Source organism: Hippocampus bargibanti, linkage group LG11 (assembly GCF_051943395.1).
Source record: "Hippocampus bargibanti isolate YZ-2025 linkage group LG11, ASM5194339v1, whole genome shotgun sequence".
Lineage (NCBI taxonomy): Eukaryota > Metazoa > Chordata > Actinopteri > Syngnathiformes > Syngnathidae > Hippocampus > Hippocampus bargibanti.
In genome coordinates, this window is record NC_142744.1 from 2,947,799 (window position 1) to 2,966,322 (window position 18,524).

General features: G+C 37.6%; 1 protein-coding gene across 1 annotated transcript; it reads left to right on the forward strand.

Annotated features, from left to right (window-relative positions):
• Positions 1 to 26: 26 nt before the first annotated feature.
• Positions 27 to 18,473, forward strand: LOC148891142 (tripartite motif-containing protein 16-like protein). Its single transcript, XM_089009181.1, has 8 exons — positions 27 to 631; positions 3,041 to 3,196; positions 4,449 to 4,535; positions 5,650 to 5,883; positions 8,885 to 9,044; positions 9,121 to 9,165; positions 10,290 to 10,352; positions 16,705 to 18,473. The coding sequence occupies exons 1-8, from the start codon at positions 89 to 91 to the stop codon at positions 17,229 to 17,231; spliced, it is 1,815 nt and encodes a 604-aa protein (XP_088865307.1). The 5' UTR covers positions 27 to 88; the 3' UTR covers positions 17,232 to 18,473.
• Positions 18,474 to 18,524: the final 51 nt, after the last annotated feature.

Below are 18,524 nucleotides of genomic sequence, written 5' to 3' on the forward strand. Positions count from 1 at the left end.
TGTACAAGAATACTTTTCATTAATGTTTTTTTAATGTTTTTTTTTTAAATTATTTTACAAGAATTCATTACGGGACAGAACTGTGTATATGATATACTTTTTAAAAAGTATTTTGTTTTTGGTCGCGCACTTTGCCCAAAGTAACATTGAACAAATAAAGTCCAATGTCAACAACAGTGTGCTTGGTGACGTCACATTTCCGCGACATTCGCAGGTGCAACCTTTATCAACTTACCTGGAAGCCACGCCCATGTTGAACTCTCACGGCAATAAGATGGCGGCAGGTGCGGCTGCGACAACCTCCACTATATCCGTGGAACAGGACCAGTTCACTTGTTCGGTGTGTCTGGAGGTTTTACGGGACCCGGTGACCATCCCCTGCGGCCATAGTTATTGCCTGAGCTGCATCGAGGACTACTGGAGTCGCAGCAAGCCGCAGAAAGCCCCCCAATATAGCTGCCCGCAGTGCCGCCTGGAATTCAAGCACAAACCGTTGCTAAATCGCAACACTGTCTTGGGAGATCTGGTGGAGAAGATCCTCCAGAGCGGAGGCCAAGAGCAGCCCGTCGATGAACGCCTTCGCGGGGGAAGAGGACACGGCGTGGCGGTGGCTCCAAAGATTCACACCGAGGTTTATTTTCTATTTTTTTGGTCTTTGTTTTGATTTTGAATTGAAAGGTCCCAGTGGTACTAGTTACTTATGGGTTGAGTGAACGCTGGCGCGTGTGTCTGCCGCTGCTCACCCACAGAAAAAAACTGATCCTGTGACCTTGAGAGTTTTGAAAGGCGCTTAGAAATGAAATGGATTATTAACGTTCGAAATCAATTTGTAAACAATACGCATGCGCAGTTTACCACGGACTTCCGGGTCGTCGTATTTTTTTTATTTGACTTTAGACGATTATTGTACAGGATTTTAATCATCAACCACGATTTATTAAACAGTTAATTAAAGTGTTACGAATAATGATATTACATTATTATTATCGTGACTGCCATTTGTCTCATTCGACCTTGGAAACTGATTCTGAAACTTCGTCTCAATTCATTTCTTCAATGTCGCATTGGAAAAACAAAGATATTAAAATTTTGAACAGTACCCCCGAGTTTTGGATATAGATAATCAAATCACAACTCGTCATAATTCAAATTCAAATACCATAACCAACAAAAAAAAAAACATCACGCAGAAATATAAGACGATATGATTTATTCTCACATTTTCAAGAATTAATGTCTTCAAGTCTGAATAATATAACAATAATATGTCATATGATTACAATGCGTGTTTTTATCATTCATAGACTGATTAATAACAAGATAGCAGGACGAAGAGTTGTAAATCCTGAGAAGAATAAATAGTTTTTGTAATGGGAATACAAACATACATATTCATTATGTATATATTAAACATGACTGCCGTTTTTTTTCACCTTACCTATACGATATTTATTTTATTTGCGATCCTGAAATGAACATCTCGATTTAATGTAATATTTACACGAATGCCCATTTTGTGTTTGGGAGCCTTTTTAGTTGCTTATTCTGTAGCCACAAAGGGACATAAGTCTTCTTGTGCCGGATAAATACAGAGGGTTGTGTCAGGAAGGGCATCCAACGTAAAAGATTGGCCAAAACGAACATGCGAATCAAAGATGGAGGACACTGATTCGCTGTGGCGACCCCTTGAAGGGAAAAGCCGAAAAGGAAAAGAAGAAGAATGTATTCAAGTCTGGCAAGAAAATGTGTTTTTTCAAGTTAGCGAGTCCCAACAATGAAATTTGCAACCAGTGGACACCGCCCTCTTGGATTTTCTTTTTTTTTTCATATAATTGCGTGAAATAATAGTTGCGGGCAATTTTAACGTGTATGCATAGCATAGCTTCTCCACCAGTCAAATTCAAAGTCGCATGGATGTGTTTGGGTGTGGCAAAAAGTACAAAATTATCGGCAAGGTGTGAATAGCTACGTTTTTTCCCGCCCAAAAAAATTGTTAGTTTAGCAAATAATGTGGTTGATTTGAAAAAATTGTAAATCGCAAACAAGCACAGGGTCAGTGTACAATTGTAAAATAAATCTGTTTTGTCAATGTAATTTGCATGTTTTTGTATATATTTGTATTTGTATATTTATTTGTTAGTTGGTGTATTTATGCTGTACAGTGATACCTTGGCTTTACGAACTTAATTGGTTCCCAGACAGACTGTGTAAGGTGAAAAGTGTGTATCCCAAAAATCAATTTCCTGTAGGAAACCATTAAAATGAGAATAATCCGTTCCCAGGTCCCCATATAACATAATTTTCTACTTTTGTAAGCCTTAAAACTGCACACAATATACCTTATTTTATGTATAATAAATGTTCTATGGTATTATAATTAAAGAAATAAACTGTACTGTATAACAAAGTCGTTTTATTTACCTATGTGGTGGTATTTGATGGCTTGATGGAATAGAGTGGCCGGTTTCATCAGCATTAAACACTTGATGAGGAACGTAGCCTTCTTCTTTCGTCATCTTGAGGAATGATCCCTCGTAGGTGCTTTCTCTGCGATAATTTTATCTAGTTCCTCATCAATTGTGTTCTGTTTAGCTGGGTTGATAGCTTTTTGCATCAAGAGTACAGATGGCTTGTGCGGGTTGTTTGTGGAGCCTGATTGATGGGGTATTTTAACCTTGCAGTCCACACTGTGCCCTTGAACTATCAAAGTTGAAATTCGCTCACTGTCGTCTGCCTGTCTCTTTAATGTTTAAACCACCTCCCCTCACTTCTGCGTTCTTGACCAATCACGTGGCTTTAACCGAAGACTAGGGGCGGGGAATAGAGGACAAAAAGAGTCGGCTGCCATTTTGTTGTTTGAAGAACGGTTCGCGAATGACACATCACTCATTGAGGCAGCTGAGTGTACAAAAAAAAGTTTGTATGTTAAGGTAAAATTTCCATAAATGTAACGTTCGTAAACTGAAAAGTTCGTAAGCCAAGGGGTTCGTAAACCGAGGTATGACTGTATGTTGTTTGTTGTTGTTTTTTTTTATCCCAGCCCGGTGTTGTCAGAGAGAAGTTGTGCCCGCAGCATCAAAAGCCGGTGAGGAGCTACTGTCGCGCGGACCATCAGGGCGTGTGTTCGCGCTGCCTCAAAGGCCAACACAAGAACCACGACACAGTTCGGCTATCGGACGAGCGGCTAGCACAACAGGTACGTCAGTGGTGGTGGCCCCCGAGCATCGAAAGCATATTTCGGTGAGAGTTTCACAGTAGAATTTTCAACTCCATTTTTTGTCACAGTCCAATTTGCAATTAGTCCCCACCCTTATAATAATTGTATTCATACTTGTTCACAACAAATGTCGTCCTTTAATAGTCCTACAATGGGGACATTTGCAATCTACAGCCGCAAATTTGAAAGGGGTGGGGATTTGCTATCTATTAGCTATCTATTTGCTATCAATTAGCAAACTGGCTGGCTAGCTAGCTATCTGGCTGGCTATCTATTAGTTATATAGCTAGCTGTCTAGCTGGCTATCTATTAGCTAGCTAGCTTTCTATGTATTTGAGTTACTTCCGGGTTGAGTGGCTGCCGCTGCTCACCTACAGAAAAACTTATCCTGTGACTGAAAAGTGACCTTGAGAGTTTTAAAAGGCGCTTATATATTATTATTATGATGATGAGGATGATGATTATTATTATTATTTGCTAGCTATTTTCTATCTATTAGCTATCTGGCTAGCTAGCTAGCTATATACGTAGCTATCTATTATATGGCTGGCTATGTAGCTAGGTATCTGTTGGCTATCGATTGGCTAGCTAGCCAGCTAGCTTTCTATCTATCTAAGTTACATCCGGGTTGAGTGAACGCTGGCGCGTGTGGCTGCCGCTGCTCACCCGCAGAAAAACTTATCTTGTGACTGGAAAGTAACCTTGAGAGTTTTGAAAGGCGCTTAGAAATGAAATGTATTATTATTATTATTATTATTATTATTATTAGCTGCTAGCTATTTGCTATCTATGAGCTATCTGACTGGCTAGCTAGCTATCTATTCGCTGGCTGGCTATCGAGATAGGTATCCATTGGCTATCAATTGGCTAGCTAGCTAGCTTTCTATCTATTTGAGTTACTTCCGGGTTGAGTGAACGTTGGCGCGTGTGGCTGCCGCTGCTCACCCGCAGAATAAACTTATCTTGTGACTGTAAAGTGACCTTGAGAGTTTTAAAAGGCGCTTAGAAATGAAATGTATTATTATTATTATTATTATTATTATTATTATTTGCTATTATGAGCTATCTGACTGGCTAGCTAACTATCTATTCGCTGGCTATCTAGATAAAGATCAAACGTTGGCGCGTGTGGCTGCCGCTGCTCACAAAGTATTCTATGCATAATAGAAATGTCAGAATAAATACAAAATACTACACAAATAAATACGGTATATGCTTCATGTTTTGGTAGAAAAAACTTCAAGAAGCATCTTTGAAGAGCACGCAGAATATCAAAGACGTCGAGAAGGAGCTTCGCTATGTGGTCCGATACATCAAAGTGAGTGTGTTTACTTTCCAACAAATTGTAAGTACCGTATTTTCTGCACTATACGGCGCCTCATAATCCGCTGCGCCTTATGTAAGCAAAATGTTTTGAAATGTCATTAGTTGAAGGTGCGCCTTGTATTCCAAAAAATATGTGCCTTATGTATGGAAAAGGGTTTTTAAATACATTGATACCTCAGCTTACGAACTTAATTGGTTCCCAAAAAGTGTGTGTAAGGTGAAAAGTGTGTCTTCCAAACATTAATTTCCCATAGGAAACCATTAAAAATGAGAATAATGCGTTCCCAGGTCCCCATAAATATCATTTTCTACTAAATAAGCCTTAAAAGTATACAAAATATACCTTATTTAATGTATAATAAATGTGATATTGTATTGTAATTAAAGAAATAAACTGTACTGTATAATAAAGTCATTTTATTTACCTTTGTGATGGTCATTGATGTAGTTGATGATATGCGAGTGAAGTTGCCATGGTTTCTCGGCGATAATACCCTCACTCACACTGTCCCCTGCTAGCTGCTTTTCTTTAATCCAAATCAACAGAAGTTTTTCAACCTCTTCTATTGCCTGAGACCGTTGCTAAGACAACACAGAACCACCTTAGCCACACGTAGCAATGGTCGACTTAGCATACTAGTACTGGGATGCTAAGTCACACAAAGGCACACCCCATTTGTGTTTTTCGATGATCTTCTTCTTCTCGACCGTCATTTTCTTTTGTGTCCTCTTCGGTTTCACACTAGCCTGTGGTGGGGTCTTTTTCGGTCCCATAATAGCAAAAGTACTCCACTCGATAGCGAACCACATCTGCACTCAAAGGGGGTGTGGAAAACTAGTCCGCCATCCACCGTTGTGCTGTTCGACCGTGTGGTTTGGTTCGTTTGCCGAAAACTAGTCGGTATGCCAAGATTATATTCTCACCAATTTATTGTTCGTAAGGCGAAAAGTTCGTTAGCTAAAGCATCCGTAAGCCGAGGTATCACTGTATGTCATTTGTTGAAGGTGCGCCTTATATTCCATAATATAAATATGGTACTTCAAAAAATATTGGAGTTTTCATTTGTTTTCCAATGGGAACTTTCACCACATAACAAACTTCTCAGCATGCCACCGAGGCGGCCGAGGAGGATAGCGACCGGGTGTTCTCCAAGCTGCTCCGCGCGGTGGAAAAGCAACGCTGCGACGTGAAGGAGGCCATCCGAGGGCGCGAGCGGGCTGCCCTGGCGCAAAGCGAGCAGCTGCTGGAGAAGCTGGAACGAGAAACGGCTGAGGTGAGAAGGACTGAAGCCGAGCTGGAGAAACTCTGCCGCAGTGACGATCACCTCCATTTCCTTCAGGTATCTTGTCACGCGCACACTCAGAGGCCATTCGGTTATCAATTTTATCATAATAATAATAATAAAAATAGCCACAGCAACAATAGTAGGAGTAATAATAATAGTAGTAGTAGTAATAATAGTAGTAGTAATAGTAGTTGTCACAGTAGTAGTTGTCATAATAGTAGTTGTAATAATAGTAGTTGTCATAATAGTAGTAGTCATAATAGTAGTAATAATAATAGTAGTAATAGTAGTTGTCATAATAGTAGTAATAATAATAGCAGTAATAATGATAGTAATAATGATAGGAATAATAATAGTAATAATAATAATAATAAAAATCGCAACAGCAACAATAGTAGGAGTAATAATAATAGTAGTAGTAATAGTAGTTGTCACAGTAGTAGTTGTCATAATAGTAGTTGTAATAATAGTAGTTGTCATAATAGTAGTAATAATAGCAGTAATAATGATAGGAATAATAATAGTAATAATAATAATAATAAAAATCGCAACAGCAACAATAGTAGGAGTAATAATAATAGTAGTAGTAGTAATAATAATAGTAGTAATAATAATAGTAGTAATAGTAGTTGTCATAATAGTAGTAATAATAATAGCAGTAATAATGATTGTAATAATGATAGGAATAATAATAGTAATAGTAATAATAATAATAATAATAATAATAAAAATCGCAACAGCAACAATAGTAGGAGTAATAATAATAGTAGTAGTAGTAGTAATAATAATAGTAGTAATAATAATAGTAGTAATAGTAGTTGTCATAATAGTAGTAATAATAATAGCAGTAATAATGATTGTAATAATGATAGGAATAATAATAGTAATAGTAATAATAATAATAATAATAATAATAAAAATCGCAACAGCAACAATAGTAGGAGTAATAATAATAGTAGTAGTAGTAGTAATAATAATAGTAGTAATAGTAGTTGTCATAATAGTAGTAATAATAATAGCAGTAATAATGATAGTAATAATGATAGGAATAATAATAGTAATAATAATAATAATAAAAATCGCAACAGCAACAATAGTAGGAGTAATAATAATAGTAGTAGTAATAGTAGTTGTCACAGTAGTAGTTGTCATAATAGTAGTTGTAATAATAGTAGTTGTCATAATAGTAGTAATAATAGCAGTAATAATGATAGGAATAATAATAGTAATAATAATAATAATAAAAATCGCAACAGCAACAATAGTAGGAGTAATAATAATAGTAGTAGTAGTAATAATAATAGTAGTAATAATAATAGTAGTAATAGTAGTTGTCATAATAGTAGTAATAATAATAGCAGTAATAATGATTGTAATAATGATAGGAATAATAATAGTAATAGTAATAATAATAATAATAATAATAATAAAAATCGCAACAGCAACAATAGTAGGAGTAATAATAATAGTAGTAGTAGTAGTAATAATAATAGTAGTAATAATAATAGTAGTAATAGTAGTTGTCATAATAGTAGTAATAATAATAGCAGTAATAATGATTGTAATAATGATAGGAATAATAATAGTAATAATAGTAATAATAATAATAATAATAATAATAATAAAAATCGCAACAGCAACAATAGTAGGAGTAATAATAATAGTAGTAGTAGTAATAATAATAGTAGTAATAGTAGTTGTCATAATAGTAGTAATAATAATAGCAGTAATAATGATAGTAATAATGATAGGAATAATAATAGTAATAATAAAAATCGCAACAGCAACAATAGTAGGAGTAATAATAATAGTAGTAGTAGTAATAATAATAGTAGTAATAGTAGTTGTCATAATAGTAGTTGTAATAATAGTAGTTGTCATAATAGTAGTTGTTATAATAGTAGTTGTCATAATAGTAGTAATAATAATAGCAGTAATAATGATAGTAATAATGATAGGAATAATAATAGTAATAATAATAATAAAAATCGCAACAGCAACAATAGTAGGAGTAATAATAATAGTAGTAGTAGTAATAATAGTAGTAGTCATAATAGTCGTAGTCATAATAGTAGTAGTAATAATAGTAGTAATAGTAGTTGTCATAGTAGTAGTTGTCATAATAGTAGTTGTCATAATAGTAGTAATAATAGTAGCAGTAATAATAATAGTAATAATGATAGGAATCATCATAGGAATAAAAATAAAAATAATAGTAATAATAATAATGATGATAATAATAATAATAAGAAGAATAATAATAGCAACAACAGCAGTAGTAATAATAGTAGTAATAATAATAATAGTAATAATACTAGTAGTAGTAATACTAGTAGTTGTCATAATAGTAGCAGTGATACTAATAGTAATAATAATAGTAAGAACAATAATCTAATAATAATAATACAATTCTAAGCGCCTTTCAAAACTCTCAAGGTCACTTTACAGTCACTGAATCAGTTTTTTTGTGGGTGAGCAGTGGTAGCCACATGCGCCAGCGTTCACTCAACCCACAAGTAACTCAAATAGATAAAAAAAAAAACTAGCTAGTTACTAGATAGCCCGCCCACTAGCTAGCTAGCTAACATATATCCAACAGATAGCCGGCTAACTAGCTATCTAGCTGTTAGATAGCTAATAGACAGCCAGCCAGGTAGCTAATAGATAATTTGCCAGCTGGATAGATAGCTAATAGATAGCCAGCTAGTTAGGTTATAGGTAGCTAATAGATAGCCAGCCAACTAACTAGCCAATAGACGTCCAATAGATAACCAGCCAGTTGGATAGATAGTTAGCCAGCTAGCTAGATAGCTAACATATAACCAGATATTAGCCTGCCATCCAGCTGGATATAGCTAATAGATAGCTAGCTAGATAGCTAATTGATAGCCAGCGAGCTCATGTAAGCCGAATCTGCAGAAACAAAATATTTCAATGTAATATTAAGTTGTTGTTTTTTTGGTCAGAGAAATTCATTTGCTGCTCGTGTTAAACAAATAAAAACTAAAAATGACAGTAAATAGCAGAGGAATCCATTTTTTTCTTTTGATTCCAGAAATGCAAATCCCTTCATTTCCAACCCAAACGAATGCCGATGCCCAACACGGACACGTTGCCGTACTTGATGTACAAAACCATGCGAGGAGGCCTCGCCGAACTAAGGGACGCTTTGGACGAAAGCCTCCAGAGAGAATTTGACCGAATTTCTGAAAAAGGTGACCCAACCGGCAACACGCTCGCCCGCGCTATCTGTGATCTTCACACTTGTTTTTTTTTTTTTTTTTTTTGCAGTGGTTTCACTCAAGGAAACCAGCGTCCCAAATGAAAAAACCAAAGGTACGCAACTCAAGATGGGATGGGATTCAGGAAGCAAGACCCCCTTTGAGTTTTCTTAATGATGATGTTGAAAATATTTTTTTTTTAAATGATGTACAAATAAACGACAACAAAAACTTCCACTTGTTTTATATTTTTATTGTATTTTTTTGTAGTATCATGACTGATCATGACTTTCTAAAGTTCCTTAAAGGACAACCGACGTCTCCGGACAAGTTGTGTCCATAATTTGCAAAATGGCTTCAAATGACTTCTACTGAGCGTATTTTAATAAGATTCAATCGCATATAGCTATATTTTATGTTTTAAGACTGCCGCTGAATATTCCGGAAGTCTTGTTTTTGAGTTGGTGACGAGTCCGTACGTGACGTCACTGAAGGAACGCCCCTGACCGAAAAAAAAGGACACATTGTAGCAGTCCTTCCATCACGTCAATGCATTTTGCTGTACTTTGTTTGGTCTGAAAACTTCATGTAGCACCAAAAAGAGGCAGAAGAGGGTGACAAAGCTCCGTGTAAGGAATTAATCAGCCTGTGGAAACGGGCTGATTAATTCCTTCCATGGAGCTTTGTCGCCATTTTCTGCCTCTCTTTGGTGCTACATTGCCCGCACCCAGATACCTCAAAATGGTACGGTATAAATTCTTTAATCGATTGCAAACGTGTGCTTTCCTCTTCAGAACTATTTGAATCATATTCCTAACTGGATGTGTAACAAGAAAGCATCTTCTCCAAATCTGAAGCCATTGTTTTGATTCTCCAACAATGCAAGACGTCTTGGCGTGACGTCACGAACAAGGGGGCGGGACCTTCTGAAAATGGCCACTTCCTGTTTCAATTTTTTGCAGTTTCAGCACATTTTAAGTCATTTTCATTGGTGTTTTTCATTTGACTACAAATATCAGTCTGCGTGTTTTGGGTATTTTAGATGCTATAAAACGTTTTTGTGATGTCGGTTGTCCTTTAAAACTTTCATGCAGTATGTAACATAAACTGTCCACTGTCGCAATCCCTGAAAAGGTTAAATAATCTTAATTTTCTAAGCGTGCCAGAAAAAAAAGATTGATTATTGAGCTAATTGTCTTTTTGTCTTTTTTCCTCCCCCTCTGTCTTTTCTCTTCCTAGTAACAATCGATGCTCACATTCTATATGACTCAGAACCAAAGAGCAGAGAGGATTTTTTACACTGTGAGTACAGTTTTGACTTTCAAAAGCAAACAAGCATGTCCGATTTTATTATTAGATACAATAATTGGAGATTTGTCCAATATACCTGGACTACATGGTCGTTTATTGTCAGCCTAAAAATGCCTTACTATACATGGTCGTTTTTTTCCGGCAAAAAACGCCTTACTAAACATGGTCGTGTTTTTCGGCCAAAAACGCCTTATTATACATGGTCGTTTTTCTCCGACTAAAAACGCCTTACTATATATGGTGGGGTTTTTTTTCGGCCAAAAATGCCTTACTATACATGGTCGTTTTTTTCAGCTAAAAATGCCTTACTATACATGGTCGTGTTTTTCGGCCAAAAATGCCTTACTAAACATGGTCGTGTTTTTCGGCTAAAAACGCCTTATTATACATGGTCGTGTTTTTCGGCTAAAAACGCCTTATTATACATGGTCGTTTTTTCCGGCAAAAAACGCCTTACTATACATGGTCGTTTTTTTCGGCTAAAAACGCCTTACTATACATGGTCGTGTTTTTCGGCCAAAAATGCCTTACTAAACATGGACGTGTTTTTCGGCCAAAAATGCCTTACTATACATGGTCGTTTTTTTCCGGCAAAAAACGCCTTACTAAACATGGTCGTGTTTTTCGGCCAAAATGCCTTACTATACATGGTCGTTTTTTTCCGGCAAAAAACGCCTTACTAAACACGGTCGTGTTTTTCGGCCAAAAACGCCTTATTATACATGGTCGTTTTTCTCCGACTAAAAACGCCTTACTATATATGGTGGGTTTTTTTTCGGCCAAAAATGCCTTACTATACATGGTCGTTTTTTTCAGCTAAAAATGCCTTACTATACATGGTCGTGTTTTTCGGCCAAAAATGCCTTACTAAACATGGTCGTGTTTTTCGGCTAAAAACGCCTTATTATACATGGTCGTGTTTTTCGGCTAAAAACGCCTTATTATACATGGTTGTTTTTCCCGGCAAAAAACGCCTTACTATACATGGTCGTTTTTTTCGGCCAAAAATGCCTTACTAAACATGGACGTGTTTTTCGGCCAAAAATGCCTTACTATACATGGTCGTTTTTTTTCCGGCAAAAAACGCCTTACTAAACATGGTCGTGTTTTTCGGCCAAAATGCCTTATTATACATGGTCGTGTTTTTCGGCCAAAAATGCCTTACTAAACATGGACGTGTTTTTCGGCCAAAAATGCCTTACTATACATGGTCGTTTTTTTCCGGCAAAAAACGCCTTACTAAACATGGTCGTGTTTTTCGGCCAAAATGCCTTACTATTCATGGTCGTTTTTTTCCGGCAAAAAACGCCTTACTAAACACGGTCGTGTTTTTCGGCCAAAAACGCCTTATTATACATGGTCGTTTTTCCCGGCAAAAAACGCCTTACTATACATGGTCGTTTTTTTCGGCCAAAAATGCCTTACTAAACATGGACGTGTTTTTCGGCCAAAAATGCCTTACTATACATGGTCGTTTTTTTCCGGCAAAAAACGCCTTACTAAACATGGTCGTGTTTTTCGGCCAAAATGCCTTACTATTCATGGTCGTTTTTTTCCGGCAAAAAACGCCTTACTAAACACGGTCGTGTTTTTCGGCCAAAAACGCCTTATTATACATGGTCGTTTTTCCCGGCAAAAAACGCCTTACTATACATGGTCGTTTTTTTCGGCCAAAAATGCCTTACTAAACATGGACGTGTTTTTCGGCCAAAAATGCCTTACTATACATGGTCGTTTTTTTCCGGCAAAAAACGCCTTACTAAACATGGTCGTGTTTTTCGGCCAAAATGCCTTATTATACATGGTCGTTTTTTTCCGGCAAAAAACGCCTTACTAAACATGGACGTGTTTTTCGGCCAAAAATGCCTTACTATACATGGTCGTTTTTTTCGGCAAAAAACGCCTTACTAAACATGGTCGTGTTTTTCGGCCAAAATGCCTTACTATACATGGTCGTTTTTTTCCGGCAAAAAACGCCTTACTAAACACGGTCGTGTTTTTCGGCCAAAAACGCCTTATTATACATGGTCGTTTTTCCCGGCAAAAAACGCCTTACTATACATGGTCGTTTTTTTCGGCCAAAAATGCCTTACTAAACATGGACGTGTTTTTCGGCCAAAAATGCCTTACTATACATGGTCGTTTTTTTCCGGCAAAAAACGCCTTACTAAACATGGTCGTGTTTTTCGGCCAAAATGCCTTACTATTCATGGTCGTTTTTTTCCGGCAAAAAACGCCTTACTAAACACGGTCGTGTTTTTCGGCCAAAAACGCCTTATTATACATGGTCGTTTTTCCCGGCAAAAAACGCCTTACTATACATGGTCGTTTTTTTCGGCCAAAAATGCCTTACTAAACATGGACGTGTTTTTCGGCCAAAAATGCCTTACTATACATGGTCGTTTTTTTCCGGCAAAAAACGCCTTACTAAACATGGTCGTGTTTTTCGGCCAAAATGCCTTACTATACATGGTCGTTTTTTTCCGGCAAAAAACGCCTTACTAAACACGGTCGTGTTTTTCGGCCAAAAACGCCTTATTATACACGGTCGTTTTTCTCCGACTAAAAACGCCTTACTATATATGGTGGGTTTTTTTTCGGCCAAAAATGCCTTACTATACATGGTCGTTTTTTTCAGCTAAAAATGCCTTACTATACATGGTCGTGTTTTTCGGCCAAAAATGCCTTACTAAACATGGTCGTGTTTTTCGGCTAAAAACGCCTTATTATACATGGTCGTGTTTTTCGGCTAAAAACGCCTTATTATACATGGTCGTTTTTCCCGGCAAAAAACGCCTTACTATACATGGATGTGTTTTTCGGCCAAAAATGCCTTACTATACATGGTCGTTTTTTTCCGGCAAAAAACGCCTTACTAAACATGGTCGTGTTTTTCGGCCAAAATGCCTTATTATACATGGTCGTGTTTTTCGGCCAAAAATGCCTTACTAAACATGGACGTGTTTTTCGGCCAAAAATGCCTTACTATACATGGTCGTTTTTTTCCGGCAAAAAACGCCTTACTAAACATGGTCGTGTTTTTCGGCCAAAATGCCTTACTATACATGGTCGTTTTTTTCCGGCAAAAAACGCCTTACTAAACACGGTCGTGTTTTTCGGCCAAAAACGCCTTATTATACATGGTCGTTTTTCTCCGACTAAAAACGCCTTACTATATATGGTGGGTTTTTTTTCGGCCAAAAATGCCTTACTAAACATGGTCGTGTTTTTCGGCTAAAAACGCCTTATTATACATGGTCGTGTTTTTCGGCTAAAAACGCCTTATTATACATGGTCGTTTTTCCCGGCAAAAAACGCCTTACTATACATGGTGTGTTTTTTCGGCCAAAAATGCCTTACTATACATGGTCGTTTTTTTCCGGCAAAAAACGCCTTACTAAAATGGTCGTGTTTTTCGGCCAAAATGCCTTATTATACATGGTCGTGTTTTTCGGCCAAAAATGCCTTACTAAACATGGACGTGTTTTTCGGCCAAAAATGCCTTACTATACATGGTCGTTTTTTTCCGGCAAAAAACGCCTTACTAAACATGGTCGTGTTTTTCGGCCAAAATGCCTTACTATACATGGTCGTTTTTTTCCGGCAAAAAACGCCTTACTAAACACGGTCGTGTTTTTCGGCCAAAAACGCCTTATTATACATGGTCGTTTTTCTCCGACTAAAAACGCCTTACTATATATGGTGGGTTTTTTTTCGGCCAAAAATGCCTTACTATACATGGTCGTTTTTTTCAGCTAAAAATGCCTTACTATACATGGTCGTGTTTTTCGGCCAAAAATGCCTGATTATACATGGTCGTGTTTTTCGGCTAAAAACGCCTTATTATACATGGTCGTTTTTCCCGGCAAAAAACGCCTTACTATACATGGTCGTTTTTTTCGGCTAAAAACGCCTTACTATACATGGTCGTTTTTTTCGGCCAAAAATGCCTTACTATACATGGTCGTGTTTTTCGGCCAAAAATGCCTTACTAAACATGGTCGTGTTTTTCGGCCAAAAATGCCTTACTATACATGGTCGTTTTTTTCCGGCAAAAAACGCCTTACTATATATGGTCGTGTTTTTCGGCCAAAAACGCCTTACTATACATGGTCGTTTTTCTCCGACTAAAAACGCCTTACCATATATGGTGGGTTTTTTTCGGCTAAAAATGCCTTACTATACATGGTCGTGTTTTTCGGCCAAAAATGCCTTACTAAACATGGTCGTGTTTTTCGGCCAAAAATGCCTTACTAAACATGGTCGTTTTTTCCGGCAAAAAACGCCTTACTATACATGGTGGGTTTTTTTCGGCCAAAAATGCCTTACTATACATGGTCGTGTTTTTCGGCCAAAAATGCCTTACTAAACATGGTCGTGTTTTTCGGCTAAAAACGCCTTACTATACATGGTCGTTTTTTTTTCGGCCAAAAATGCCTTACTAAACATGGTCGTGTTTTTCGGCTAAAAACGCTTTACTATACATGGTCGTTTTTCTCCGACTAAAAACGCCTTATTATACATGGTCGTTTTTTTGGGCCAAAAATGCCTTACTATACATGGTCGTTTTTCTCCGGCTAAAAACGCCTTACTATACATGGTCGTTTTTTTTCGGCAAAAAACGCTTTACTATACATGGTCGTTTTTTTCAGCCACAAATGCCTTACTAAACATGGTCGTGTTTTTCGGCCAAAAATGCCTTACTATAGATGGTCTTTTTTTTTGTTGCTAAAAACAGCTTACTACACATGGTCGTTTTTTTTTTGGGATAAAAACGGCTTACTTTACATGGTTGCTTTTTTTCAGCCTAAAAGCGCTTTATTATACATGGTGGTTTTTTTCAGCTAAAAATGCCTTACTGTACAAGGTTGTTTTTCAATAAGAAAGAAAGCCTTGGATAGTCCCACACACAAAAACTGAGATGCTGGGGATTGAACCCAGTACCTCATACATGCGTAGCAAGCGCTCTCCAACTGAGCTACTACCCCATTCAATGAGCTGTGAAACAGCCTTCCTATACATGGACGTCTTTTTCGGCAAAAAATGCTGAACTATACATGGTCTTTTTTTTTCCACGGTCATGGTTGTTTTTCTTCGTCTGAAACGCCTAGATATTTTTCAAAAAGACTAAGACAGCTTTTGATAGTCCCACAATGGCAAAATTAGCAACAAAAAAACACATGCAGATGCCTGGAATTGAACCCCAGACCTCATACATGGACAGCATATGCTGTACCGCTGAGCTATATCCCCACTTCTTGCATTGAAAAATGGTGTAACATGGTGTTTTTTTTGGGCAAAAAGACAAAAAAAAAATCTTGTTTTTTTTGTTTTTTGTTTCAAAATACACCTTATCGTCTTTTTTGGCTAAAAACACCTGGTCTTTTTTTCACCCTAAAAACGCCTTACTATACATGGTCCATTTTTGGGCTAAAAATGCCTTACTATGCATGGTCGTTTTTTTTTTTGGGGGGGGGGGCTAAAATTGCCTTACTATACATCGTCGTTTTTTGACTAAATACGCCTTACTATACATGGTCGTTTTTTTCGGCTAAAAACACCTTACTATACATGGTCGTTTTTTTTTCGCCTTAAAAGCGCCTTACTATACATGGTCTTTTTTTTCGGCTAAAAACGCCTTACTATACATGCTCGTTTTTTTTTTCGCCTTACTATACATGAAAAAAACGCCTTACTATACATGCCTTACTATACACGGTCGTTTTTTTTCGGCCTTACTATACATACTCGTTTATTTCGGCCTAAAATGCCTTAATATACATGTTTTTTTTTTACTAAAAAAGCCTTACTGTACATGGTCATGTTTTTCAAGTAAAATGCCTTACTAAACATGGTCTTTTTTTTTTCGGGTAAAAATGCCTTACTATATATGCTCATTTTTTCAGCTAAAAACGCCTTACTATACATGGTCGTTTTTTTCGGCTAAAAACGCCTTACTATACATGGTCGTTTTTTTCGGCCAAAAACGCCTTACTATGCATGGTTGTTTTTTTGGCTAAAAACGTCTTACTATACATACTCGTTTATTTCGGTGAAAAACGCCTTACTATACACGGTCGTGTTTATCGGGCTAAAAACGCCTTACTATACATGGTCGTTTTTTTTTGGCCTAAAATGCCTTAATATACATGTTTTTTTTTTTTTTTACTAAAAAGGCCTTACTGTACATGGTCGTGTTTTTCAAGTAAAACGCCTTACTCTACATTGTCGTTTTTTGACTACAAACGCCTTACTAAACATGTTCGTTTTTTGAGCTAAAAACGCCTTACTATACATCCCCCCTATCATGTATATTCCATTAACGCTACCAACCTTGGCGCAGACTACCAAGACTTAACCCTGGACCCCAACACAGCCAATCCTTACCTGAGCTTATCCAAAGGACACCGAACGGCGAGCACCCGTTCCGAGGCGCAGGCGTACCCGGAGCATCCGGAGCGCTTCAGCAGTTGGGCGCAGGTGTTGTGTCGCGCCGGCATGGCGGGTCGCTGCTACTGGGAGGCGGCGTGGGCCGGCAAGGGCGGGGCTTCGCTGGGCGTTTGCTACCGCGGCATGAGTAGGAGCGGCGGAGGCAGCGACAGCAAGTTGGGCCACAACGCCAAATCCTGGAGCCTGGACTGCTCCCACGCGGCGTGCACTTTCCGTCACAACAAGCAGAGCGTGAGCGTGGCGGCGCCGTGCGGCAACAGGATTGGCGTGTTTCTGGACTTCAGGGCGGGCGTTTTGTCTTTTTTCAATGTTTCCCACGGCATGCTTTTGCTTCATAGCGCTCACGCTAGCTTCAGTCAGCCGCTGTTTCCGGGATTTTGGGTGGGTTTGGGATCCACTCTCAAGCTGTGCTCTCGCTAAATTGGAAAGCCGAAATTCCGTTCACTTCTTTGGTTATCATCCATATTCTGTTTCTTATACCAAAAAAAAGTTGTTTTTTTGCCCGTGTGCTTTAAAGGACAACCAACACCATTTTTTTGTTTTGTTTCCAAACTGATATCAGAAAAACGTTTCATAGCATCTACCTAAATACGCAGGCTGATATTTTTAGTCAAATGCAAAACACTACTACAAAAAAACTACTTCAAAATGACCTTGGAAATGGCGAGTTTCAGAAGGTCCCGCCCCCTTGTTCGTGACATCACGCCAGGACGTCTTCGCCTTGCTCTAGAATCAAAACAATGGCTTCAGATTCGGAGAAGATGCTTTCTTGGTACTCATCCAGTTATGAATATGATTCAAATAGTTCTGAAGAGGAAAGCATACATGTTTGCAATCGATTAAAGGAGTTCTCCCGCATCAACTCGAGCCGTCAATTACAGCAATGTAGCACCCAGAAAATGCACAAGATGGCGCCCAAGCTCTGTTGGAAATGGGCCGATTTGTCTACTGGGAATTTCTGTCAACTAGTGTCAAATAGTAGTCTTGGTACAACACACAATGATTCACCATCGCGTTATTTATGTGTGTTCCTTCTAATTTCGCCATCAAGACGGATCAATATGAAGTTTTCAGAACAAAGTACCCAAAATGCATCGTGTCACTTTCCCGGTCAGGTGCGTTCCCGACGTGACGTCACGTGAGGAATCGTCATCAACTCAAAAACAAGACTTCCTGAATATTCAGCGCGTGTCTTAAAACGTAAAATATAGCTATATGCCGTGGAATCTTTGTAAAATACGCTCAGTAGAAGTAATTTCAAGTGATTTTACAAATTATGGACACAACTTGTCCGGAGGCGTCGGTTGTCCTTTAATATTTTAGGGCAAACCAACAATGTGTTCTTTTTGTGACACACAAAATAGTTAAATATTGGTCATGTAATTTGTAAATCCATACCTTGGCGTATGAACTTAATTGGTTCCCAGACAGAGTGTGTAAGGCGAAAAGTGTGTATCCCAAAAATTAATTTCCCATAGGAAACCATTAAAAAGAGAATAATCCGTTCCCAGGTCCCCATAAAACATAATTTACTACTTTCTAATTTTCTAAGCCTTAAAACTACACAAAATATACCTTATTTTATCTATAATAAATGTGCTATCGTATTGTAATTAAAGAAATAAACTGTACTATATAATAAAGTCGTTTTATTTACCTTTGTGATGGTCTTGATAGCTTGATGGAATGGAGTGGCCGGTTTTATCAGCATTA

Bases quoted from the DNA above. Each gene is read 5' to 3' on its own strand.
- LOC148891142 (XM_089009181.1), top strand. From the start codon at position 89: ATGATATACTTTTTAAAAAGTATTTTGTTTTTGGTCGCGCACTTTGCC. The intron at 5,884-8,884 runs GTATCTTGTCAC...TTTTGATTCCAG, and splicing joins ATCACCTCCATTTCCTTCAG to AAATGCAAATCCCTTCATTT. The intron at 9,045-9,120 runs GTGACCCAACCG...TTTTTTTTGCAG, and splicing joins TGACCGAATTTCTGAAAAAG to TGGTTTCACTCAAGGAAACC.